We start from the raw sequence: 27,811 nt of genomic DNA, 5'->3' as shown, positions 1-27,811 counted from the left end.
ATCAATATCCATAAATAAACCTTACAACTGTGGATAAACCATGGATGTATAAAGATAAGGGCTAAACAGTAAAGCTCCTGCATTCGAATCAGCGCGGTTATCCAGGCGTTAGTAGTAGAGCCCTCTGCCAGAAATGATCACACACTCCTGTAACCAATCCTGCTTCAGACTGAGGTTAGGACCGCCCACCTCATTAGCATACGGACACATAAATACATAAATAAATAAATGTATGTCGCGTAAATGTAGAAATAAATGAAAGATATATAATAACGTGTGTTCTGTTTTATTTTCGACTTTTATTTATTTATTTATACATTGATGTATTTATTTCCATATTTATTTATGCATTTATTTATGCATTTATTATTTTATTTATTTATTTGTGTATTCATTTCAACATTTATTTATTTCTGTATTTATTTCGTCATTTATTTATTCCTGTATTTATTTATTTATTTACGTATTTATTTATTTATTCCTGTATTTCTTCATACATTTATTTATTTATACTTAAAGGGATAGTGGAAATCCGCGAATTTTGGGTTTAACTTATGTATTTTTATAAAAAATAAGCATAATAAACAATTTTTTTTAATTTCATGCGCCTAGTTTCATTTTATTTTCAATTTTACTGCGCCCTCTCAATGAAACGAAATACTTCGGGAATCGTCGGGAATCTTCGGGTGATGACGAGAGCATAGGAAGACGGGCACAAACAATGGCGGACATTCAATAGCATTTGCATGTGAATAGCCGACCTTTATTATGGTGAATAGATGTGTTTTGTATGGCTGTAGTGCGACAGAAAAATTCTACGTGACACAACGACATTGGATTAACCTTGAGATGCGTTTTTATTCCGTTGAACACAACTTTTGATCACAAATCAAAAAAGGTAAGACGTAATTATTGTAATATTTTTGGAACCGGATGTTGTTTACTTTCTCTTTTCTGGCTGATAGCTCCAGGAATTCGAGGTCTTACAGTGATGATTACATGTGTGGAATCTGTGGAGTCTCAGCTTTAAATCGTATATCTTGCGTATATTCTGCATAGACGCCATGGTTTGTTATCGTATCGTCTTCCTAAGTTTTCGTCACTTCCGGTTTGGCTGAGTCGAACATTTCGTTTCTAAAAAACTTCGGGGAAGCTGCAATAAAGTGCTTCTAACATGCGTAAGGCAATTATTATATTTTTTTAATCAGGTGTGATTGTTTTGGTACGTAATTATGCTTGTATATAAGTTAAAACGAAACTATTAGAGGTTCCATTTCCACTATCCCTTTAAGTCATGTTCCGTCCTCCATACTAGAACCGCCAACAGCGTCAGCACCTACATATATATCATTTTCAAATCATTTAATTTGTTCCTCTTCATAATTTCCTTATGAACTAAGTAGGACGATTTAAAACTCACTTAATTTGGTTAATTTTGAAATTGCTTCAGCTTATCATCATAACAGATCAAAAAGTTCAGATTCATTTTACAATAAATCAAGGAATGATGCACTTCCAAACAAAAACAACATAATTAAAACATTTAAACAAACTACTAAAAAGTAGATGAACTAAATTATTCAAAAGTTTACAGTAACTTCTGATAATAACACGGGAAATAAACGAGGCATCTCTTTTCCTCTCTCTCCCTCTCCTGACAGCCCGTCACTATCAGGGTTAGTACAAATGAATCCCTTGGAGGTTCTAGTGTTCATTTACCGTTGTCTTCTCTTTGCTTAATCGATTTGAAACCAAGTCTAACGTTAGCATTCTAGCTAACACAACACATGCACGCACCTTTCTCTGTGGTTTTTTTTGTATTGACGAATGAAGTTGGATGTTGTGGTGGTCGTGTCACTGATCTTTATGCTGCAGACCCTGCATACCGCTGTTCTCTTCTTATTACCGTAATCGACAAAATAATCCTTGAATCCAAACTTCACTATTTTTGGAGTAACGCTAGCCGCTGCCATGTTAACTGACACTCCTGCCTTCTAGTGGGTTGTTGTCAGGTTTGCGCGCATGGCGCTATAATCACGTTTTTCGAAAAAACTAAACCTAATATCTCACTACAAAAAAAAAAGCAAATATTTTATTTTAAACAGTCAAGTCCTTTCAAGTCATCTATCTCAAACTTAAGCCAAGTCTCAAGTCATGAATACCAAGTCAAAGTCAAGTCAAGTCTTTTATCAATGTTAGTCAAGCAAGTCTCAAGTCAAAAAATATGCGAGTCAAGTCATGTGACTCGAGTCCCCACCTCTGATTATACTCTTACAAGATGTATGTAGATAGTATAAGAAATGTGCAGAATACGACAGTTTAATGGTGGAGGTATACACACATATTGATATTGGTGCACTGTTGAGGAACCTGCGACCCAGGTTTTTCATCGCCGACCTTGTCAGGTATTGAACATTCAATAAATAAAGAACACAGAATTATTCAATATCAAACACAGAATGTGTGTGATTATACTAAATGATTTACAAATAAACACCACTGCATATTTACAACTGTTACACATGCTGGTGTAACGCAAATGTTTCCAACTTAGGATCAATAAAGTATATCTTATCTCTTTCGACTCCACTTCAAGCGATATAATTACTAACAAAGCACTTATAATAAAGGACTGGCTTATCTAAAGCCAGTTGAGTAGCACTTGAAATGTTTGAGCTCTATGAAACCTGATGTACTTATATGATTCTGTTTTCTTCAAGTTTGTATTTTGTTGGTCGAACGCACTTATTGTAAGTCGCTTTGGATAAAAGCGTCAGCTAAATGCAATGTAATGTAATGTAAGATGATTGATGGCTATGCCATATTTGCCTCTGAACCTTGACAAGTGCATGTTTCAGGCTTATCAATTAACAACAGGAGGGGTCACACACATAAGACCAGCTGTTAAATAAAGCTCTTCTGACCTTAGCTGTCATGTGGGTATTAATGCTGCCCATTATGGGCACAAGCAATTTTCACCCATTTATTAATTATATGTTTTAAATGTGAGTGTTTCCTATCCCCTAAACCTCCAGGGATGTACACAGTTTAATACTGGCAACTTCTTATTATGGGAAATACGAAAACGTCTTTTAAAACTACAATTCCCAGTAGAGACGTGCCATAGAGCATGTTGCAAAACCATAGACTGTATAAAGTGCAAAACACACAATAGCCAGCATGTGTAGTTCTGGGGGGGGGGGGTTCCATCCCATTTCAAAGTGTTGTTCGACGCTCGGCGTAACCCTCGGCGCACACTCAAATATCCAATCACAGAGCTTGAGGACTATCACAGTGTTTGTCAAGCGAAGCGGAGAGAATACTTACTTTCGGGTGTAAAATTCTCTAAAGCAACTAATATGAGCTGCTCCGACCCTCGGTCCTGACGGACTCCAACTTGTGTTTATTAATCAAACAAATAAATAAACACAAGGAAAACTATGTGTTATTGTTATAGTAAATAACAGTGTGTGGTTTAGAAAATAATACTAAATTAGAAGGAAAAACGATGAAACAATACAGATTTCAGTATTCTGAGCCCCTACTCTCCCCATAATTGATGGCAACAAAAGTCCTACATTATTCAATTAAAATAAAGAAGTAAAAACAATAAGTGTGGCTTAATATTGAGTAAGAAAAAGGTTGATAAACGCTGTGAGAATGGATCTGCGGAGAGCATTTTGCCGTGATTCCAACTCCTCTATTACCAACGTTCAGGGAGCTCTATGCAAGTCAATGGGACGCCCTGCCCGTTGAAAACTGACTTCCAAGGGGTACCCTGCTGTACGTAATAGAGTGACGGGGAGGGGCCCTGACCGTCCGTCAATATGTGACGGGTTGGGAGTGAGAACGTGTTGCACCGAGATGAATTACAGATGTTACTGAGAGTGAACTCTGACAAACTGTGCTCATCTGAATTATTTGGTGTTATGTAACTTTGACTGATGCTGGATTTGTTTCTCTCCTGCACAGTGAGACCTCTTCATGACAAACTGTGGAAATGGGTCACTGTGGCTATTCCTTGTGCAGGTGAGAAGAAAAGTACCTTCAAAAGTCGGCATGAATTAAAAGTGGCTTTAATATTCACATAAATCAAAAACGTAACAACCTTCAGAAATAATATACAGCAAAGTATTATAATAGGTGATGAATTAGATTTTTGTATATATTTGCATGCATTTGCTTTGAGTGGTTTTCAATGTATTTGTTAAAATTGCCCGAATTTCTGTCACTTAAAACATTTTGTTTAAAAGATGATATATTATAAAACAATATAATTAGTTTAGCATTGCTGTCTTTCATTACAGCACCTCCTCCTCCTTCTCCTCCTCTTCCTCCTATTCCTCCTCCTCCTCCCCCTCCTCCCCCGGCCAATGAGGATCTGACTGAGGACCTAGACCTCCAGTGGTCAGACGCATCCCAGAATGCCCCTCTCTCCTCTCAGGGTGCCTCCTGCAGTGTATCCTTGGCAGAGGATCATCATGATGAGTCACAATTTTAAAGATAAATAAAGTAACCATAGGAATCCATTATAGCATGAATACCGTTTAACTATAACTTTACATGATGTTTAAATATTAAACTGTCCAATAAAACTCAGCATGTTTTTAAAACACTGAATATTAAAGAAGGACATGCTTTTATCAAATGTTTTCAAAAAACATTATACATTTAAACTGCATAGAGTAGGGGTTTGTGGGTGGTTAGTTTAGAAGGTACACAGCTTTGTGGGTGGTCTTTTTATATATATATTGACACCTGGCGGTATAGCCAGCCAAAAACTACATCCAGAGAAATTAATAAAACAGTATGCATCAGTAACATGTCAGTATCATCAGTGGCCTGCAGAGGGAGTGGTGGAGCTGGAAGCAGCTGGTTGGGCTTGATGGTCAGTGATTGGCTAAAGTAAACTGTATATATGGCTCAATGGATTGGATGAGGTGCTGGCAGGAAACTCTTCCTCTTAACTTTTAAACTTTTAAACTGAGGGGGTGGATAAAACCTAAACATCTGTGATGTGTTGAGTTTCAGTAAGAGAGGCTCATGCTGACACAGGAAGTGATCTGTGTTTCTCTCTAATCTAATTTTCCATGAAGCTCTTGCCAGAAAAAAGGGGAAGACAAAAGTATGGAAAATTAAGAATGACATTCCGCAAAATACTAACATTTACATTGTCTATCTCATGGCTTTTGAATCCAAATTCAGAGATCCTTAGTCATCATTTTTGATTGACTGTATCATTATTTTCAGATTCGTTGAGGGCTTGCAAAGGTAAAACGCTGAGGTTTCAAGTTAGAGGATTCACAGGAGACGGATTAAGTGGAATGGTCTCAATCTGCAGCAATCTGAGCAGCAGATGCTGAGATATATTTAGAGACTTTTGGTATGGCTCCTAAAGCATGCACTTGTTGTCATAATCATTGGACCCTCATAACCTGGTAATACCACCGACTTTCAAACACAGTACTTCCAGTTTAACAGAGGCGTTCTGCTCTGAAGTAATCTGATTTACTTTTTCAGACTCGACCAGAAAAATAAAACACAGGTTTTCTCAGACTGAGTCAGAATATGCATGACCAATACGATTACCTTTGTGTTTTGGAGTTAATGGTATATATTGGAGAGGCGTGTGGCGCAGTGGAGTAGTGCACAGGTTCAAACCCCACTGCAGTCAGCATGTCGTTGTGTCCCTGGGCAAGCAAGACACTTCATCCCAAATTGCTCCTTTGGGAATTGTCCACAGTATTGAGTATGTACGTCGCTTTGGATAAAAGCGTCTAAAGTAACATGTGATAATGTAATACTCCCTACAAACACCCTCTAATGTGTGTTTAAACAGTAAATGATGTTTAACTTGTGTAACACTTTAAGATAATCAGATTTGTTCTTGTTGAAATGAGAGGAAATGCAGCTGTGCACATTCAAACACTCAGTTTCGTTTGAGTTTAGATGTGGGATGATGCTATACAAAAGGTATTTGCAGTGGGTAAACTCAGGATTTCAGGGTGTCTTCTGTTGCTGAACTTATTTAGAAAAATGCCAGTTAATATGTATGTTATGAGATAGATCAACCCTTCTGTACATGCTTCATTTAGCTAGTTGGAAAAATGCCCTTTGTTGGTTACCATCCCTTTTTTTGACAAAATATTTGCTTGTTAGTCCTTCTTCAACTAGCATTCAGTATTCGTTCAACCTTTTTCATTTTTAAATGTGCTTTATTATAGATTTTAGTTATAGATTATCAGATAAAGTCACAAAAGTATCATGTTATATCGGACCTGGTCCAATGACAAAGGAAACACAAAATAGCCCAGGATATTACACGTAAAATATACAACAATCCTTTGATTGGTTAGCTAGCCGGCTCTGTTATAATTGGTCAACGGCTTAGAGATATCCCGCCCCTAAGCATATCGAATCGAATCAAACTTTTTTTATAAAGCACTTTAAAACCTACAGGCCAAAGGGCTGTACAGAGAAATACAATATCACACAATGCAGCTCCCAAAACAAAAACAAATAAAGGTAAGAAATAAATAAGAATGAAAATAAAAGCCATATAGTAAAACAATATACCTTTTTAAAAGCAATGAAAACAAAAATCTAAAAAGTGCAGAATGCTAAGGAGATGAGGTGGATTTTAAGATGAGATTTAAAAACGGACAGTGTAGAAGCCTGTCTAATGTGTGGCAGAGTGGCAGAGCGGTCCACAGCTTAGGGGCCGCAGCAGCGAAGCACGGTCCCCTTTGAGCCTATCACATACAACGTGTTGGAGCGCTAGCCAATAGAAGCACAGGTGTTACATAGTGATACCATTAAGTTACAGAAGTAAGTCCAAAGGAGGCGTTTCAGGAGTTACTTTGCATATTTATAGATGATTAATTGAAATGATGAATGAATAAATATGATTTAAAAAAATTAATTTAAAAATAACCTGCCTGCGTCAGTTGATCTGGTAAAGAAGAACCTAAAGCATTATTATTGCAAAGCACTGCCTGCTTTTATCTGATTCTAGTGTTTATGGCTTCTACCATTTATTATTATTTTTAAATGCAATATCCTAAGTTTGCTTATCTTTCTTACAGTGCAGACGCTTTTCCGCTTGCTCTTGCCTCTGCTTACTTTTTATGCTGATTTTCCTATTCTTATTCTCTGAAAACTTCGAGCAACGGCTCCTGGACATTAACTTATCACTGGGACAGTTATTCTTCGTAAATAGACGGAGGGTTTCAGCCATATTTCAACATTTTTACGACGACCTCAGTCTTACAGTAGCATGGCCTAGCAACAGCTAAAGCCTGGTAGGCTACTGCATGCTATTTAGCTTAAGCTAGTTGGTAGCAAAATGCCTCCGTTCTCTACAGATGACTTCCACAAACTTATACAGAAGATGGCTGTGTTGGAAATGAAAATGCAACGGTTGGAAGTTAACGTGGAAGTGAATGGACTATGTTGTGGGAATGACACCACTTTACCAGTGTTGCAAAATAATGGAAAAGGGTATGCTAACTCACAGCTAGTTAGCAGCTACAAGGATTCCAAGGAACAGGAGGGCTGTGTACCGGGTAATAAATCTACAAGTGGTAGTCCTCCCTGAAACTCTCTGGGTGCAAAGCCTAAGAGTAAATCATTTCCATGGGATTTGGGAGGACGGATAACAGGCAGAGCCCAGCGCTCTGAAATCTGTGATGCGACCGGCTGGCCTGCATTGTTATCACCCAGGAAGAGCGCCTCTTCAACCCCTATTCATACTAGGAAACAGCCGTGGACAGCTGCTAAAGGGAGAACTACAAACAATCCTCCTAAACCACCAAGTGTGCCAATCCAGAACAGATACACTCCGCTGACCGAGAACCGGAGATCTCTTTCTGATGACCTGGATAACCTGTCCTCTTCACACAGCAGGGTAAGGACCAATAGCTACTCCAAAAGTAAAAGGCTAGAGGGAAAGCTAACGACTGGGCCTGAAACTCTGATTGTGGGTGACTGCTGTAAGAGATGTAAAAAGTGTGTGTAGTAAGAACACCAAAGTACTAGTAGGATATGGTCTCTGACTTGGCTGAGAAGATCCTGCATATTGGGGCTGAACATCCGACTGTGAAGAATGTGGTACTACATATTGGAACAAATGATGTTGTGAAACAACAGTCAGAAATGCTGAAAGAAGACTTTAAATGTTTGTTGGAAACTGTCTGCTCTATAAATGTGGAGGTGTTCATCAGTGACCCTCTACCGCCAGTCAGAAGAGGAGTGGAGAGATTCAGCAGATTGTTTGCACTGAACACGTGGCTTTCAACTGCCTGTACTGACCATTCTGTCCATTTTATTGACAATTTCAACTTTTTCTGGGATCGCAGACATCTTTTCAAGGCAAATGGAGTTTGCCTGAACAAGTCAGGAGTGAAATTGTTTATCTCTAACATATTCAACTGCCTGCGTCATCAATCTGTTCCCTCTGCCAAGGACAAGCGGCAAGAGGAATCAAAACAGGAGAAAGACACAACACATCGCGCAGAAAACCCTGAAGAAGTATCACTGCACCCGCCTGAGGAATGTTCTGATTATGGGAGACCTATGACACAAATGGAGGAGTCTCCACTGCCCGTCACCCCCCCCTGTCAACGCCTTTGAGGATACTCTTCATTCATCCCCCAGCTCTCTCTACTCTCCGCTCACCCTTTCACCCTCGCCCACCCCCCTGGAGTTTGATGACCGCATGAAGGCGATACGCAGGGTTGGTAGCCTGTCCTTTACCCCCGCCCCTCAACGACGCCCACCAAAATCACCGAAGCAGAGACGCGCACCATCTCCCCCGGCTTCATCACCATGCCTACCACAATCATCCAAACCAAAACAATACAAGGAAGATGGAAGCAGATTTCCAAACCCCCCTTTCTACAGTGTAGCCCTCACCCTGCCCTCCTATGATGAGAGGAGCAGGGTGGTGGGTCCTCCCTCCCCTTCAAAGCCTGATAGGGATGTGTGTGTACAAAACGCTGCAAACTGATATCTGCTGGGTCCAGGCTCAAGGGCGTATGTCACTCAACTCTTTCCAGGACATGCCGGGGCCCTGCCTGCCTGTAGCTTTGCCGATATCTGTGTTGATAGGTAATAGATTAAGAGCGGTGAATCATCTTAGATACAGGAAGCGCTCAAACGTTTGTGTGAGTTTATCAAATTTAGCAGTGATTCTATGTCAGCCACAGCTTGTTACAAAAAACCTGACTGATAGTGTGTTCAAAAAACTCAAACTAGCTTTATTAAATGTCAGGTCTTTGGCTGGAAAAACATTTTTAATCAATGATTTTATCACTGAGCACAATCTCGATTTTATGTTTTTAACAGAAACTTGGATTGAACAAAATAACAGTGCAGCTGTTCTTATCGAATCAACAGTTCCCAACTTTAGTTTTATGAGTCAGGAAATAATGCATAAGAAAGGGTGGAGTTGCTATTCTATTCAATGATTCACTTCAATGCAGGAAGACATCTTATGGGAACTTTGCTTCTTTTGAATATGTGGCCCTTCAGCTGAAATGCTCCTCTCGAGCTCTGTTCCTAAATATCTATAGACCACCCAAATACTGTGCAAGCTTTTTTGATGATTTTACCGAACTGCTGTCTATAGTGTGTATTGACTTTGACCGTCTAGTCATTGTTGGTGATTTTAACATCCATGTTGACAACCCCCAGGACAGAGGGGCAAAATAACTGTTTTGTGTTCTTGATAGCAATGGACTGACTCAGCATGTAACGGAGCCCACGCACAATAAGGGGCACACTCTGGACTTAATTATCTCAAAGGGTCTAAATATCTCTAAGGTTGTGGTGACTGATGTTGCACTCTCTGACCATTCCTGTGTTTTCTTTGAGAGCTCTATTTCTGTTCACAAAAATGTTCAAAAACAGGTAACCACAAAGCGATATTTAACTGAAAATACTAGGAAAATGTTTACTCAGAATTTTTCTTCCACACTTGCCCCTGCTAACATCTCAGTAAATGAGCTAGTAGATCATTTTAATTCAAAAATTAAAAATGTTATAGATGCCATTGCTCCAACTAAGGTAGAGGAAGTGTCTGGCAAATATCTCCATGGAGAAAGGCCATGACCGTGAAAACAGAAAAAAGAGAATGTCGAAAAGCTGAACGCAGGTGGCGAAAAACAAATCTCCAGGTTCACTTTGAAATCTATAAAGAGAGACTTGGCCTTTATCATTTGGAATTGAAAAACGCACGACAATCGTTCTTCTCTGACATCATTACCAAAAACAAAAACAACGCATGTGCCTTGTTTGCTACCGTCGACAGACTAACTAACCCCCCAGTGTCAGTAGCCTCTGAATTTCTATCCACCAGGGCGTGCAATGATTTTGTCTCCTTCTTCACTGACAAAATTCAGAAAATCAAACAAGCAGTCAGTGCCTTTGCATCAGGTACAGCAAATGTGTTGTCTCTGTGTCCACTTAAAATCAATTCAAACACCATGACACAATTCCATCAGATTAATGATAAAAACCTAGATGACATTATACAACTTCTGAAATCCTCCTCCTGCTGGCTTGATATTATTCCAACAGGATTTTTCAAAGATGTTTTGCCTTGCATGGCCTCAGATCTACTTCATATAGTAAACAAATCTCTTCACTCAGGTGTTTTTCCACAGGCCCTGAAAACTGCAGTCATTAAACAGCTCTTTAAAAAAAAGCATAATCTAGATGCTTCAGTAATGAACAATTACTGGCCCATATCAAACCTCCCATTTCTAGGTAAAATCATTGAAAAAGTAGTCTTTCAACAGTTGAGTAATTTCTTGCATTTAAATAACTGTTTGGATGTGTTCCAGTCAGGATTTCGTCCAAACCACAGCACTGAGACTGCTCTTGTAAAGGTCTTCAATGACATCCACTTAAACAGACAGTGACAGAACTTCAGTGTTAGTATTATTAGATCTCAGTGCTGCGTTTGACACTGTTGACCACAACATATTACTAGACCGACTAGAAAACTGGGTGGGACTTTCGGAAACAGTTCTAAATTGGTTTGAATCCTACTTAAAGGACAGAAACAACTTTGTTTCTATGGGTAAATACAAATCTGAGTTGACAAATATGACATGTGGGGTTCCTCAAGGCTCCATCTTGGGGCCTCTTCTCTTTATTTTGGGAGCAGACTAGGCAAGCAGCAATGAATTCCTTGGTATCCTTCTCCATGGAAGACCACCAAAATCGCTGTCGAATCAGGGCTAGGGACCGTGTCACTCCTGAGTGACAAGCCAGGCGAGAGTTATGACCCCACTGGAGACCCTGGGTACGGAGAGTGGCAGGGACAAACGGTTAACAGGACAGGCACTTGGGGCTGGGTGTTCAGGATGGGAGCGCTTGACCTTATCCTCCACCTCCCAGGTCACCAGACCAATGACACATGTAGAAGCGATGATATTCTCAGGATGAGATGGAGAGCTCTCTGGCTGGAACTGGCAAGACAAGGCGTCAGGTTTGATGTTCTTAGAACCAGGTCTGTATGAAAGAGAGAAATCAAAGCGCGTGAAAAAAAGAGCCCATCTGGCTTGACGAGAGTTCAGCCGCTTTGCTGAACGGATGTACTCCAAATTGTTGTGGTCAGTCCAGACCACAAAAGGCTGCTCTGCTCCCTCCAACCAGTGTCTCCATTCTTCCAGGGCAAGTTTCACCGCCAACAGTTCTCGATTACCAATGTCATAATTTCTTTCTGCTGGGGACAGCTTCCGAGAGAAGGCACACGGGTGAATTTTCTGATCCTCGGCCGACCGTTGAGAAAGAACTGCCCCAACTCCAGTGTCCGACGCATCTACCTCGACAATAAACTGCCTAGTAGGATCTGGAAAAATCTAAATAGGAGCAGAGGTGAACAGTGTTGTGCTAGTTACTGAAAACCAGTAACTAGTTACCATTACTAGTTACTTCATTGCAAAAGTAACTCAGTTACTTTACTAGTTACTTACACCAAAAAGTAATGCGTTACTGTGAAAAGTAACGTTTTAGTTACTTACTTTTTTTTTTTTTTATTAGTGCCCTTATAGCCTTCCTTTCAGTACTGTTATTGCATTGGAGAATAATACAATCTGTTGATCAACTTGACATGCCTTATATGCAATCTGGATTGCATCGATATTAGCTGGCTTTCCATTTTTGTATATTCTTTCTCCAGGTAGTTGGAAAAAGTTTTCCGTCCCATATGCATTGTGCCGCCCGGACATGGTATCATGCTAACTAGCTCCCTGAAAGCGGGTGACTCCACTGTAGCAATAGCCTGCATGTGTTCTACAACATACCGTGCAATGGCTTTATCGACTTTTCCCTGGCTAGCAGTCCCTTGGTTAAAATCCAGCCGCTGTTGCTTAGGTGGAGGTGGAGTGGCGTCGGCTGAGTCTCTGTGGTCTTAGCTACTAGCTTCGTCCCAGCATGTTGTTTTTGCAGATGTTTTAAGATATTTGAATGACTGGTTTGGGCAGTAGATAGGATCTTTGACCCGCCAAGACACAACTTACATTTAACTAAAACGTTCTTTTCTTTGTGCTCGACAAAAGTGAAATAGTGAGAATATCTCCAGGTGGAGAAACTAGACTTGAGCTCCGCCGCCGCCATGATAGTCTTGTTAGTAAACAACACAAACACGCCCACAGCGCGTCTCCGCATGTGACACAGGAAGTATCTAAGTACATTTACTCAATTACTGTACTTAAGTACAGTACTCATCTCTGTTCGCCTGGCTGTTGATTATATAAAAAAAACTAACGGAGTTACTGAATTAAAAAAGTAATGAGTTAGAGTACTAGTTACTGGCTGTAACGCGTACTAGTTACTTTGTAACGCGTTAGTCCCAACACTGGAGGTGAAGCATGATTTTAACTCACCAAAAGCCCCTTTTGCCACTGAAGACCACCCGAAGGGAATGTTCTGAGAGGTGAGAGCTGTGAGAGGGGCTGCCACCAAACTGTAGTTTCGAATGAACCTCTGGTAGAAGTTGGCGAAACCCAAAAAGCGTTGGAGCTCCTTGCGTGTTGAAGGGCGTGGCCAGTCAGTCACCGCCTTGGTCTTGTCAGGGTCCATCTTGATGTTTCCGGTGGAGACCACAAATCCCAGGAAAGGGACTTCTGTGGTGTGGAACAAACACTTCTCGGCCTTGACGAACAGGTGGTTCTCCAAGAGCCTCTGGAGGACTAGGCGATCATGAACCACATGCTCCTGTTTTGACTTGGAAAAAATCTAAATGTCATCCAGGTATACAAAAACACAGATATTGAGTAGATCCTGCAGAACATCGTTCACCAGCCCCTGGAAGACTTCAGGTGCATTGGTAAGTCCAAAAGGCATGACAAAATACTCATATGTCCACTAGGAGTATTAAATCCCGTCTTCCACTCGTCCCCCTCCCTGATTCTCACCAAATGGTACGCGTTACGTAGGTCCAGCGTGGTAAAAATAGTAGCACCTTGTAACAGTTCAAATGCAGAGGAAACAATTGGAAGGGGATACCTGTTCTTAATAGTGATGTTATTGAGTCCTCTGTAGTCAATGCATGGGCGCAGAGTCTTATCCTTCTTACCCACGAAGACAAAACCTGCACCAGCAGGAGATGATGAAGGCCGGATAAGTCCTGCATCCAAAGAGTCATTGATATACTTCTCCATTGACTTGTACCAGGTAACAGGTCAATAGGACAGTCATAAGCACGATGAGGCGGGAGTGAGGTGGCCCGAACCTTGTTAAAGGCCCCTTTAAGGTCCCAGTAATCCTTGGGAACACCGGAAATGTCTTTACACTCAGAGGTAATCGGCTGACTGGAATCAATAGAGGAACTAGATTTTAAGCAGACAGCATGACAATGAGCACTCCACTCTCTAATAGTCCCTGAAGCCCAATCAATATGAGGATTATGCCTCCTTAACCAAGGAAACCCCAAAATGACAGGCTGATGTGGTGCATGGATAAGGTGAAAAGAGAGTGTTTCGCTGTGATTACCTGACATGCTCATTTGAACAGGAGTTGATCGGTGTGTCACTCTGCAGAGAAGACGACCATCTAGAGCTGTAGCATTGATGGGCTTCTCCAAAACCTCCCGACCAAGTCCCATCTGGAAGGCCAGTGTTATGTCCAAAAGACTGGCATCAGCACCAGAGTCAATAAGAACTGCCACAGTGTGCATTTTCCCCGAGCCGTTCAGCTGAGCATGGATTAGGGGTCGAGAGGGCATTTCTAAATTCATAATTTGGCTCACCAGCGCCCTCTGGATGACTGGTGAGCCCTACCTTTTACAGGACAAGAGGAGGCAAACTGACCCTCCTGGCCACAGTACAAACAGCTGTTATCCCGCAAGCGGTGCTGTCGTTCTGCCTCGGAGAGCCGGGTCCGCCCCAGCTGCATTGGTTCAGAAGAGTTTGAAAATCCTCCTCTCACCTGTTCAGATGGAGAGAGCCACCAGCACATCTAAATCAGCAGGAAGGTCCCGAGCTGCCAGTTCGTCTTTAAGGCGATCTGACAGACCGTTGTAGAAGGCATCGAGAAGTGAAGAAGCATTCCAGTTACTCTCGGCGGCTATGGTACAAAACTCGATGGAGTAATCTTGCGCCGGGTTAAACAGTCCCCGAGCGACCTCTCTTCCGGGTGTAGCGTGATTAAAAACTTTACGCAGTTCATCGGAGAATACGTTTACAGACAAGCAGGCAATGTATTGTCTCTCCCATTCGGCGGTACCCCAGTCTTTAGCTTTGCCCGTGAGAAGAGAGACAATATACGACACCCGGGATCTTTCTGTTGGGAAGGCGGAAGGCTGGAGCTCGAAGGCGAGGGAACATTGGACCAGGAATGGTCTGCACGAACCTGGGGCTCCAGAGTAGCGTTCCGGAGGAGGCAGGCGTGCATCCGACGCCGGAGGATTCTGGAATCGAACAGCGGAAGCTGGAGTCAGATCCTGACTTTGGACCGTAGGAGGAAGGTTCTGAAGATGATCACGGAGATTCACAAAGGTCCGTTCGTGACGAGCGGCCATCGTCTGCATAGCTTCAGCCATTAAGGTAAGCTGCTGCTCGTGGCGTTGTAACATGACATCTTGCGTCGGTGGTTCTGTCGCTGAGTCGGCTGGGTCCATGTTGGCCAGATTGTACGTCACGATCACAGGTACAGATCAGAGCCCAATAACACGACTCAGATAAAACCAGTTTTTAGCAATGTTCAGTTTATTCAGGTCTGGGACAGGCAGGGTCAGAGTCAGAGCCAGGAAATCCGTCAGATAGGCAACAAAAACCAGACAGTGGGTAGGCAGGAACTCGAGATCCGAATATAGGCAGGCAGGGGTTAAAACCGGGCAGGACAAGATACTGAAGAGCTTGGCAGAAAAGACAAGACAATCTGGCAAAGGACAAGAGATAGTGAGGTGGTATAAGTACTGTGGAGTAATGAGGGAATGAGTAACAAGTGAGCGGAAGGACTGGGGAGGCCAGGTGAGGGAAGTGAGCTGATTACAAGAGCCTGGAGAAAGGCGGGATCTGAAATGACAGGAGAGTTAACATGAGCCAAACCAAACAAACAACAATAAATGTGTCTTGTGACAATTAGTTCATTGGCTATTTGTTTAGCTAGCCGTTTTATCTGCTTGCTAGTTTGTAAACATTTTCTTCATGGGCAAAATATACTCTTTACTTTAAATCCAATTACTGTAACTTCCATGTAAGTGAATAACCTGAATATTGAAAGCTTTCACTGAGCCCATGGTGTTTTTATTCAGAATGTTATGCTGGTTATATTAAAAGTCCTTCTTGAATCTGACTTTGTTATAATCAAATGTTTCATTTGTAAATCAGTTTGAAGGGTTTCATGAAGCAAAACTGTGTCTTTTGGGTCAAAGGAAGTGACCACATTTTTCCCTAAAGCAACTCAACCCTCCACACTGACACTGATAAAACAACACACAGACACACATGCACATGCATGCACACACACACACACACACACACACACACACACACACAAACTCCCCCCTCAGTTATCTGTTTCTCCTCTGCTGTCGCACTGACACACACACACACACACACACACACACACACACACACACACACACACACACACACACACACAGGGGGAGGTAGATAACTCTGTGATTCCACTGCTGAATTTTTAACGCTGTTGTGGAACTTTTTTTTTCCATGCGGGTTACTGTGGCACCAGGGTACTGTTACAGGACAGAGACAGAGAGAGTTCACTTCTGTTGTTTCTCGAGGCTGAACGGACACACCACTGTTCATGGGGAGTACGGTAAGTTACTCTATCCTACTATTCAATGTTATTTGCTGCCGAGGTCTCTATCTATAGTTTATTAAATGAAACATTTGTATTAACAATTTAGGTCTTTTTTTAACGAAAACATGTGTGAAATGTTTGTTTTCACACATTTGTTATTGTATCTCACTCGGAAAGGAAATGTGAAATCTCCAAATTCACATTACTGTACATCAGCATTGGTTTTAAGATATTTTAAATGTAAAAAAGAAATCACATGTAATATCACATGGTACATTTAGGCACATTTTTGGACATTTTATCATATGATGAAGTTCACAGGATTAACATGGTTATATTTAATTAATTTCAAATATAAAGTATAATCTGGATATATCTGAAAACCTACATTTCTTGTGCTTTCTTAAGAACGGGTTTCTGTTTGACATCACTTTCTCCAATATATCTGATTTACTTCATTAACTCTTTTCAATTAGCAGTCATGTAATGCACATTTTACTATAGATGACAAAAACTCATACCTCTGACCTCCTGACTGTCTGGTACTTGAAAAGTGTATAATTTTGTTTTTTTAATATTTAATATATAAATAAGATTAAGTTACAGGAAGAATGTTAACCATCTACTTCCACAGAGGGTATATCTGACCTGGTGTCACTCCCCCTCACTATCACTGTGTGTACTTGGTGCCTTTAAACCCTTGAATTATTTATTGTAGGAGGTTTGTTTGTGTGTCTGTGCTCTCTTATGCATACTAGAGGGTCCATAGGGTTTCTGGTAACCAGGATTCAAATCATGTTTAGTCTAATCAGTTTTTTTGTATTATTATTATTTATGCTGATCTTTGAGGTAGTCTACATCGTTCACTCTAAGAGACATTGCTATTGACTGTTTTATTTAAAGAAAGATAAAAAGTAATGTATGCAATAATATGCATTAAATCAAACAGTACACTTTAAGACATAATACAAAGCATGCTCAGTGTCATCATGAATGTAGAGGCGTGTAATCTGTCACAAGAAATGTGCACCTAATGTAAATATCGGAAAAACAAGTCTGCAGTTACTCTTCTATTATCTCGCTTATCTTTCTAAAGTTTTCCATTACTACTTTTCATAACGAATCACTTGTCCCCTCAGAACGTTTTTTTTCCATCTTAACTGTAATTTACATCTGTCTCATATGGTGGCCTGTTTTCATTACATTTCATTGCATTTAGCTGATGCTTTTATCCAAAGCGACTTACAATAAGTGCAGTCGACCAAGAAGATACAAACTTGAAGAAAACATATAAGTACATTAGGTGTCATAGAGCCAAACCATGTTAAGTGCTATTCAACTGGCTTTAGATAAGCCAGTCCTTTGTTAGTATATAAGTGCTTTGTTAGTATGTAAGTGCTTAATTAGTATATAAGTGCTTTTTTAAAATGTATTTTGTATTGCTCGAAGTGGAGTCGAAAGAGATGAGTTTTCAGTCTGCGCCGGAAGATGTGTAACCTTTCTGCTGTCGGATGGCACATGCAGGTAGACCAGCCAGGAGGGAGTTGCAGTAGTCTAGGCGTGAGATGACGAGAGCCTGGTCCAGAAGTTGCGTCGTTTTCTGGGTCAGGAGGGGACGTATCCTTCTGATGTTGTAAAGAGTGTATCTGCAGCAGCGGGTTGTGGCAGCGATGTTTGCAGTGAAGGACATCTAGGGTCACACCCAGATTCCTTGCAGTCTGAGTCGGGGAAACAACAGAGGGGCCGATGTTGATTGTTAGGTCAAGAGTGGGACACTCTTTTCCCGGAAGAAAAAGCAGTTCAGTCTTATCAAGGTTGAGCTTGAGGTGGTGAGCAGACATCCACTGAGAGATGTCAGCTAGACAAGCAGAGATGCGTGCGACGACCTGGGTCTCTGAGCGGCGAAAGGACATAATTAGTTGGGTGTCATCAGCGTAGCAATGTTATGAAAAACCATGCAAACTAATGACTGATCCGAGCAAGTTTGTGTACAGGGAGAAGAGGAGGGGACCAAGAACAGAGCCCTGAGGGACCCCCGGTAGATAATTAACAAGGGTCGGACTCGGACCCTCTCCAAGTTACCCTGTAGGTGCGGTCTTTGAGGTAGGAGGTGAGGAGGGAAAGTGCAGAGCCTGAAACTCCAAGTTCTTGGAGAGTGCGAAGAAGGATCTGATGGTTCACCGTGTCGAATGCAGCAGACAGGTCCAAAAGAATGGTGACAGAGGAGAGGGAGGCTGCTTTAGCAGTGTGCGGTTCCTCAGAGACAGCCAGGAGAGCAGTTTCTGTTGAGTGACCTGCCTTGAAACCAGACTGGTGCGGATCAAGAAGGTTGTTCTGATTGAGATAACAAGAGAGTTGTTTAAAGACAGCGCGTTCAAGTGTTTTAGACAGGAACAGGAGGAGAGAGACAGGCCTGTAGTTTATAACATCGGACTGGTTGAGAGTGGGTTTCTTTAGGAGAGGGTTTACTATTGCCTCCTTGAGACTGTTTGGAAAGTGACCAGAAGTTAGAGAAGTGTTGATGAGATGGGTGAGAAACGGTAGAATATCAGGAGCGATAGTCTGAAGGAGGTTCGAGGGGATAGGGTCCAGAGGACAGGTGGTAGGACAGGCAGAGGTAATGAGGGTATGAACCTCACTTGGAGAGAGAGGGGAAAAGGAGGTTAGTGTGTGGGTGAACGGTGGGTCTGGTGACCCAGTGGTGAGTAAAGGTGAGTCAGAAAAAGAAGAGCGAATATCATCAACCTTTTTTTCAAAGTAGTTAATAAAGTCGCCTGACAGAAGGGAGGAGGGGGAAGGGGCTCTGGGGGGGTCCAAGAGGGTGGAGAAGATAGAAAATAGTTTTTTGGGATTGGAATAGGAAGATTGGATCTTATCTTGAAAGACAGTGCTTTTTGCCTGAGAGAACGAAGAAGAGAAAGAGGAGAGGAGAGCCTGATAGGTTAGGAGGTCGTCAGGGTGTTTGGATTTCCACCGTTTCCGCTCTGCTGCCCGAAGGATGGTTCTATTAGCACGCAGTGCGTCATTTAGCCAGGGATCAGGAGGGAACTGACGAGCCTGCCGAGATGTGAGAGGACAGAGAGAGTCCAGAGAGGATCAAAGAGTAGAGAGGAGAGTTTCTGCAGCAGAGTTTGGAGGCAGAAGTTGGAAAGAGTCAGATGAAGGGAGGGCTGAGAGCACCAATGAGGTAAGAGTAGAGGAGGGTAACGAAGGTTACGGCCGACAGGTGCAGAATGAGAAGAGATTAGTTTGTTATGTTTGGAAAGGGGTAGAGAGAATGATATGAAAAAGTGATCCCAGGTGTGGAGCGGGTTTACAGAGAGGTTAGAAGTAGAGCAGTTCCTTGAGAATATGAGATCAAGGACATTGCCAGCTTTATGAGTTGGTGGGGACTGAGACAGTGAGAAAGCAAAGGTGGTTACAATAAATATGAATTCTTCACTTTGTTATAAGTGAAGAAAACTAAGCTATGTTTAGACTTAACCACAGCTGGAGCAACAGCATGTCAGATACCCCTTCATACACTAGCTAGTAAACTAATAGTTTTCTAGTTTTCTAAGGAAAATCCAGTTTTTTTTATTAACAGACAAAAATGAAAAAGTAAAGTTGTATTGTACACAACACCCAATGCCACACACCCTTATCAGGACATTAAAACAAGAGTCACTTTTTTTGTGCAGTGGTTATCAAGCATGTTGTCATCGCGATGCTGATAAAAAATGTTTTATATATTGGGCAGTCCTACTGAGAAAAGAGCAATGAACAAAATTAGCTTTTATTCAAGTTTTCTAAACATTAAGGGTCCAATTTTGACTGAGAAAATCAGCAAAGTACCTAAGGAAATAATTTGATTTAGACTGCCTCTGTAACCAGGGCCGGACACACACTGGAGTACACTTCATCATCACTAGAAAGTTTAAACTACACGATGGCAGCAAAATAGATCTTTGTTTTGCCTTAGAAAATGAATGAAAACAAAAAGAAATGTTCCAAGTTTCATATTTTCAGAAAGACTGGGATTATGCCAGAGTAACACTGAATTGGTTGTTCGAAAGACTTTTCAATAACCTTAAAGACGCTAGTGTACCAGACTTTATTCTGAATCCTCTCATCTCCCCACCAGGCCCGTCCTGTCCTGATGCCTGTACCGTAGCACCATGACCCTGAACACTCAGAGAGGGAAGGAGCCCCTGCGGCGGAGAGGCAGCACGCCCATCCCCCCAGCCCACTTCTACAAGCACCCATCCTTGACCCAAGACCCTCAGGACCCCCGGCTTCCCAGGAGCAACCACCAGGAGCCCGAGGCCCCCCGCAGCCACCCTCCCCTGGGACAGTCTGCGTCCTACCACCCTGGAGACAAGTCCCTGCACTACCGAGCCCAGTGGAGCTCGGACTCGGACGACGACTCGGAGAGTGACTCGGACTGTGTTTACAGAGTTGTGTTGCTAGGCGACCAAGGTGTCGGAAAGACCAGCCTGGCAGGAATCTTTGCCGGGATCACAGAGAAAGAGGAACAACCTGGAGGTGGGATGTTACCTCTGATTCGTTCAGCTTTTGATCCCTATAAAGTCTATGGGTGATCAATACCATTCCACCCTAAAACTAATACAATAGTTTATCATAGAAATATGCCATTAATCTAAAAGAGGTCAAGCTTGCCTTATTTTCAATAGTAGGTTTAAAGTCAGAATATGTAACTTCTTAACAAGAGAAAAACATAATTCCTCCTAAAATAAAATGTTGAGTTTGCAAGCAATAAAGGACTCCTTACTAACGGCCCGTCCACACAGCGGCGTGCGTTGAAGCTTGCCGGCGGGCCTGTGCGTGTCTGAAACCACCAATCACATGAATCTCCTGCCCCTGACACACAAGCAGCGGTTTGATTGGCTAGAGCTTGTACTGGCATATGATTCGATTGGCTGACGCTTCTGCCGAGGCGTCAAAAGTTGAACATTGCTCAACTTTTGCATCGAGCCACGCCAGCAAAGCTCCGCGTCGCTTCCCGCCATGCAGTTCGGCGAAAAGTGACGTCACCCCATTCAAAGTGAATGGTGAAGCTTTCAACGCACGCCGCTGTGTGGACGGGCCGTAAGTGCAACACAGGTTCAGGTTTTAATGTCTGGTAGCTCTTGTTGGCAAATGTAAGCCAACTTTAAATCGTTACAGTGTCAGTTAACAAATACGGTTATCAACCTTTATCAAGACTAACCAGTGATTTTGTTGGCAGTCTTTGGTTTCCTGTCAACAACTTAAAAAAAAAAGTGTGGTTCTTTGTTGCAGGATAAACTAGCAGGTTGCATAACTTCAAATAAAAGTTTGAGGAACTACGGTTCTTTCCATGATCTAGATAGGAAGATCAACACTACTTTCGCTAGCTTCATTGGTTGGGTTGGTTCGGCAATATTATCATAAGAAGTCAATTGTGGCAGGTAGGGTAATCAGGCCTTTGCCATTATGTAGAGATATTGGACTTGTGCTTCTGTATGTTGCAGAGAGTGCATTTTAGAAACATTTGGCTCTTGTTGCAATGGGCATCTGATTTTGGAGTAATGGACTGTCAGACAAATTTGGTCCATTGGGAAATGTTTTGGGCTATTAGGCCTTTGGGACAATGGGCAGCAGACGACATGGGGAGAAGTCACTGGTTGGACACAGTTCTGACATTTTGTGATCGGACAGGAGTTCTGTGTGCACGTGATGTTTGTTTACAAATAAAACTGAAAGAACATTTTGGCCATGTGAGAGTTTTACACTGTCCTTGAGTCAGATCAGTGACCCGAACATTGCAATTTGTATAAAAAACACAAGAAGTGAAAGATGACCTATAATGGAATTTTTCAAAAAGTTATATTTTCTCATTCACATTTGTATAAATGATCTCTTATTTATATTTAAAAATGTAATGAAATGTGGCATATCTTCAAAGCAGTTCAGTTAGCTTTTAACAATCTAAATGTGTTGTTTTCCTGGCAAAAAAGAGAGTAAAATAACCACAGAAACTTAATAATCAACTACAACTGCCCAACATGTAACAGTTGGTGCGTATGGTGGTAGCTTTCATAACTTGACTCAGCAGTTCAGTTTCTGACTTTGTTGTAACATCCCAACCTTCACTGACCTGACATCTTCGATCTGTCCTCTGTCACGTGTTGATTGGCCTGGAGCCATGATTGATGGATTGATCAAGTGACGGTCTGACATGGTGTGAGGGGGAAGGGCCTGTCTGCTGTTTTCCGGTTGACTGAGCCCCATTATTTAGTTCCTGCTTTAATTTTACAGTCCTTGATGCTGTTGTTTGAAGGTATGAATTATGTTGTAGCTGTTAACCAGGTTTTTCTTTGTCTCTTTAAAATCCCAGATGCAATAGGCAGGTTTCATTTGCTGTTGGTCCCAACGATGTTGGCGAGTTAGTCCACCACTGAAATATCTAAGGTTTTAAAGCCACATTTCTTTGCTTAAAATAACAGCTTAAAAAATGATTTTGTTCTAAGGAGAATGTTGTCATTCCCACTCTTGGCCCTGTAGCAGAAGGGGAAGCAGAATAATATAGTTGGGCAGATCTATTCACAAAACAGAGTATCTGCCAGCTTGTGTGAGGCGGACTCTGTTCACATCAATGATGCTCGGTGCTCAAACGTCAAAGTTTCCCTGATGTCAGAGGTTCAATGTTAAAGACTATTCCCCCTTCTTTTTGATGCTACTGTTTACATGCAATAGAAAAAACATATATAGGACTACATTTTTTGTTTGCTTTTGTCATGATTTTGTAGAATAAATGAAATACTATAATGCAGAATTAGCATAACGGATCCTTGAAACCTTTGAACTTTTAAGGCTCAGTGTGTGTTCATTGCTAATGGGCAACTGTTAGCATTCGAACATGCCAAAATGTAAAATGGACGCTGTAAACATTCTATGTTTAAACACGTGCTAACGTGCTAACATCAGCATAATAGCATAACAACACTAACATGATGTTGTTAGCACATTAGCAAGTGTGAGAATACTGTCTATAGTTCAGCCACACACAGATTCTCAGTCTTATTTTCTCTTGTTTGTTACAGAAGACTCATACGAGCGGAAACTGACAGTAGATGGAGAGGAAACAACACTTATCGTCATGGATACCTGGGAGAACGACAAACTGGTACATTGTGTGTGTGTGTGTGTGTTTTCTTGTAATAACTATAATATTATTTTGTGATCTACATAAAGATAACAATTCCATAAACCAGGATAAATGTGTCATTTTTATTATAAATAAGCAAGGAGGCTGTATGATAAATGAAAGAAAAAACGTTCTAAGAATCCAAATGGTATTCCTCCTCTAATTATATCTTAAATATAATTTTTTTAATGAACATGTTTCTTTCCCATGTCTCTCTTCCTTGCAGGAGGGGGAGGAAGACTCCTCGCAAGATCCCAGTCTGAAGGTCGGGAGTGCGTACGCCATCGTCTACTCGGTCACCGACCGTTGCAGTTTTGAAGCCGCCTCTGAGCTACGGATCACTCTGCGACGCACCCGCCAGGCCGAAAACATTCCCATCATCCTTGTGGGCAACAAGAGCGACCTGGTCCGGTCCAGAGAAGTCTCTGTGGAAGGTGGGCGTCAAAGGTCACAGAGTACATACGTGAGAGATAATGGACAAAGCACAGGTTATTTTTGCTAAAATAAACCCCGATAAGGAAAGAGAATGAGTTGAGAAAGAGTTTCCTTAATCTTCTTAGAGAAGTTGCAAACCGCAGTCATGTCCAAACTTGACCAATAAGAATCGAGTATTCAACAAAACCGTGTTATAATGCAAAATATGACACAAATGAATAGTGATTGACTGATGGTATTATGATAATTAATCTCCCTTCCTGTATGTGTCCTTTGTTTCTCAGAAGGCCGAGCATGTGCGGTGGTGTTTGACTGTAAATTCATCGAGACGTCGGCGTCTCTGCAGCACAACGTGACCGAGCTGTTCGAGGGCGTGATCCGACAGATCCGCCTCCGTCGGGGCGGCAGCAACGCCATTCAGCGCCGAACTTCCTTCTACAAGCGCAAAGAGAGCATTACCCAGAAGGCTCGCCGCTTCCTGGACCGATTGGTGGCACGCAACAACCAGCGCATGGCGGTCAAAGTGCGCTCCAAGAGCTGCCACGACCTGGCCGTCCTCTGAAGACTAGAAGAGACAGGTCGGACATTATTTGACTCAATTAAATTCTCTGGTTGTAATAACTTGGACAATGGCGTTGTTTTTCCTGTTCGGTCAGCAAGTTGATGATTCAAATCAAAGTCAACGGACAGTCGCTGGGAACAAACACTGTTTGAACTTTTGGTTTCCAAATATTTGGGACTTTTTCTCCAGATGATCTGAAAAAACTGACTTTCAAGGATAAGCACTGTTGCATTGGATGAATGACTGTGTGTGTGTGTGTGTGTGTGTGTGTGTGTGTGTGTGTGTGTGTGTGTGTGTGTGTGTGTGTGTGTGTGTGGTTGTGTGTGTGTGTGTGTGTGTGTGTGTGTGTGTGTGTGTGTGTGTGTGTGTGTGTGTGTGTGTTCAGGATGTCCTTTAGTTTCCACTCTGCTGTCCTCCTGAGGTTTTTACTGTTTTCAGTTTGACACTGCATAATAAAGTCTTAAAGGAACAGCTCTCTCCAAATCATGTTTGACCACCACTGACCACCAAAGCAACAAAATAACGATATTTTTGTATTATTTACAAGTTATCACTCAGCTAACCCCTTTTCGAAGTAATTGTTAAATATTAGTTTAGCACTTTTTAAGTGGATTTGATTGGTGAATTTAATTCAACTATAATGTTTTAGCAAATTAAAAGATTCAGCCAATGAAGTGGGTTTTGTCTAGCCATGGGAGATGGTTTAAAGTGGACCTATCATGCTATATTTGAAACATATATTGTAGGGCCATACCTATATAAAACACGTTTTTTTTCAAAATACCAAACAGATCATGCATTTTAGCCATGCCTTATTTCGCTCTATTTGCTATTTTCCAGCCCTGTTTTTGCAAGGGCTGATTCTGTGAGAAGTCTTCTTCGCTGCTTTTGTGACAGACTACAGCGCCACTTACAGGCCTGGCATATGTACTACAGCATCTACAGCGCTTTCGAGTGGCAATGGCCGTGGCCCAACCCCCCATTCCCCTGATAGGTGGAGAGTTGCCCATATAGGCGGAGCACCCCTTTTCTGACGTCAGAAAAATTAACGTCTGTATCAGCTCCGTTGCAGCCCCGTTTTTAGAGATTTGGGTATGGAGGAAAAGAGAGAGGGTTGTGTTTTCTGACACTTGGTGAGTTCCCTGACACACCGGGGACACATATTCATGTATAAAAGACGTACAAAAGTGCATTTTGCATGATAGGTCCCCTTTAAGTTAGGCATGGACCTCGGTTGGTTAAGGTAAGGATAGGTTGTTTAGCTTAGTTTTTGCAAAGTTTCACAAAGAGAGGGTTTCCATCTACAGACACAACCACTGAAGTGGTAAATGGATTTGACTTATAAAGCGCTTTATCAGGTCTTTACGACCCCTCAAGCACTTAACATCCTACAAGTTATTCACCCATTCACAACTCATTCATACAGAGCAGTGCCACTTGCTCAGGGAAGCTAACATTCATACACATTCACACAGCGTTGGATATGCCATCGGGAGCAACTATGGGGTTAAGTATCTTGCCCAAGGAAACATCGACATGTTGACTGCACGGTCTGGGAGCGAACCCACAACCTTCTGGTTGAAAGACGTCCACACTCCTTTGCAGCCACAGTTATTTCACAATTATTTTAGGTAGTCTTAAGTTAACAGTAAACCTTCAGAGGCTGATCAAATTTCAGCTTGGCCAATGGACGACGTGAGGCTGTTGTAAAGAATATACTGTGTAACAAAGATTTTAGAGGCCCATGTTTTCTTAAAGCCCTGAGCCTGTTTTTCAGGTCTCAGGCTCGAAAATGACATTCCCAGAACAAATGACCATATCTTCCCTTCTAAAAGGGTTAAATTAATAATCTTTTTTCTCAAAGTAATGAAAAACCTGTGAGTTGGATGTAGAAAAGTCAGAAAAATATGTTTTTATTTGAAAGAAAATTCAGATTGAACATGGTAAAAAACTGTAAATTATAGTGTCCGTCCAAAAAATATTTTGTACTTGTAGTGAAAACTAACCTTGGATGATGGGTTAGTAGACTAAAAGCTTTAGGAATCCAAAGTACAACATATAATAAGTACCCTGTATCAAGATTGATGCAAAACAAGTGATATTTGACCTTTTTAGACAGATTTAGCAAAAAAAACCTCTTCTGGGGCCATTTGGGTGGATTTTCCTTATCTCTGGCCCCCCTTTCCTTATCTCTGGCCCCCCTCTTTTAATGCCATTGAAGACCACTTTTGACCAGACTACCACACAGGTGAGCCATTTTGCAGTTTTTAGCTAACTAGCTCCATATGTTTTGATGTTATTATCTCCGAGAATTCGTATAATTGAGTGATAATGAGGGTACCCATCGATTATGTGTCCCCTCACGATGTGAGACGATGGGTTGAGATGTGCAGCAAAGATAAATAATAAGGTTTTGTGAGTGAATTTCGGTGCAGTCATCTGTTCGCATTTTTCGCTCGTTACTAATTCAGAGGCTCAGCGTTAGCATTGTGGGATTTTTTTTGAATTTTTTTTTTTAAATGATCAGTTAGATGACTTTCTTTCCGTTACATGGATATAAAACATTCATAGTTTATTAAATGAACATGCCCTCAGACACTGTTTTCTGCAAGATGTTGCAGGAGGCCCCCGGAACCGGGGATCTCTCGGGCTTCATCTTACAAAAACACAAGTAGAACAGTAAGGGATGAACTCCTCAGTAATTATCTGCACAAATCTTAGCTGCTAATGTTAATATCTAATTCCAGCTAACTAGCTACTACTCAATACAACACCTAGTGTCACTTTGAATGCTAAGACATATCTTTAGGTAACTACATTATTTCGCTAATTGATGTGCCATATTACAAATAGCTCTGTTCAAGGCTGCAACGTCTGTATTTCTCTGCGCGGTCGAGAGGCAAGAATGTGTTTCAGGCAAATCATTGACTTTCTTTATTTCATTTAATTGTACTTATTTGTTATGTATTACCTTCACTTTTGTTATTGTTTAATGATTATCTTGTGTTTTTTGTTTTCAGTTGTAATCTTCTCTGCAGGAGCTGCAGGGATGTGTACTGTTTACGTGGTGACGCCTGGACCGTTAGCCACAGTTGAAGAAGAGGCGGTTTGAGCGTTCCTCATTACCTCAGGTTTGCATGCTGACACCTCTGTGGGGTTGACAAGAACCAGGTCGAGTGTTTGGCTAATGGATGGGATGGTGTCTTATAACGGGACTTTTCTGCCCTGAGTTTGGCCTCTCAGGCTGTCTCAGTTTCTGTTATAAGCCCAAATATAAGACTGTTTAAATTTGGAAGTACATTTTGAAAGAGAGTTTAAATATAGAGCTGTGATTAGGCACAATAGGTGCGTTCACACCAAGTACTTTTCCC

General features: G+C 41.6%; 1 protein-coding gene across 1 annotated transcript; it reads left to right on the top strand.

Moving 5' to 3' along the window:
* The first annotated feature begins 16,155 nt into the window (after positions 1-16,155).
* Positions 16,156-24,852, top strand: rem1 (RAS (RAD and GEM)-like GTP-binding 1). The gene is made up of 5 exons (XM_034205633.1): positions 16,156-16,290; positions 20,399-20,799; positions 23,340-23,422; positions 23,670-23,877; positions 24,163-24,852. Exons 2-5 carry the CDS (start codon positions 20,433-20,435, stop codon positions 24,438-24,440), a joined length of 936 nt encoding a protein of 311 aa, XP_034061524.1. The 5' UTR covers positions 16,156-16,290; positions 20,399-20,432; the 3' UTR covers positions 24,441-24,852.
* The last annotated feature ends 2,959 nt before the right edge of the window (positions 24,853-27,811 follow it).

This window comes from Gymnodraco acuticeps, unplaced genomic scaffold (genome assembly GCF_902827175.1).
Source record: "Gymnodraco acuticeps unplaced genomic scaffold, fGymAcu1.1, whole genome shotgun sequence".
NCBI lineage: Eukaryota > Metazoa > Chordata > Actinopteri > Perciformes > Bathydraconidae > Gymnodraco > Gymnodraco acuticeps.
Note: the sequence above shows the minus strand (reverse complement) of the source record. Positions and strands in the feature narration are given on the sequence as shown.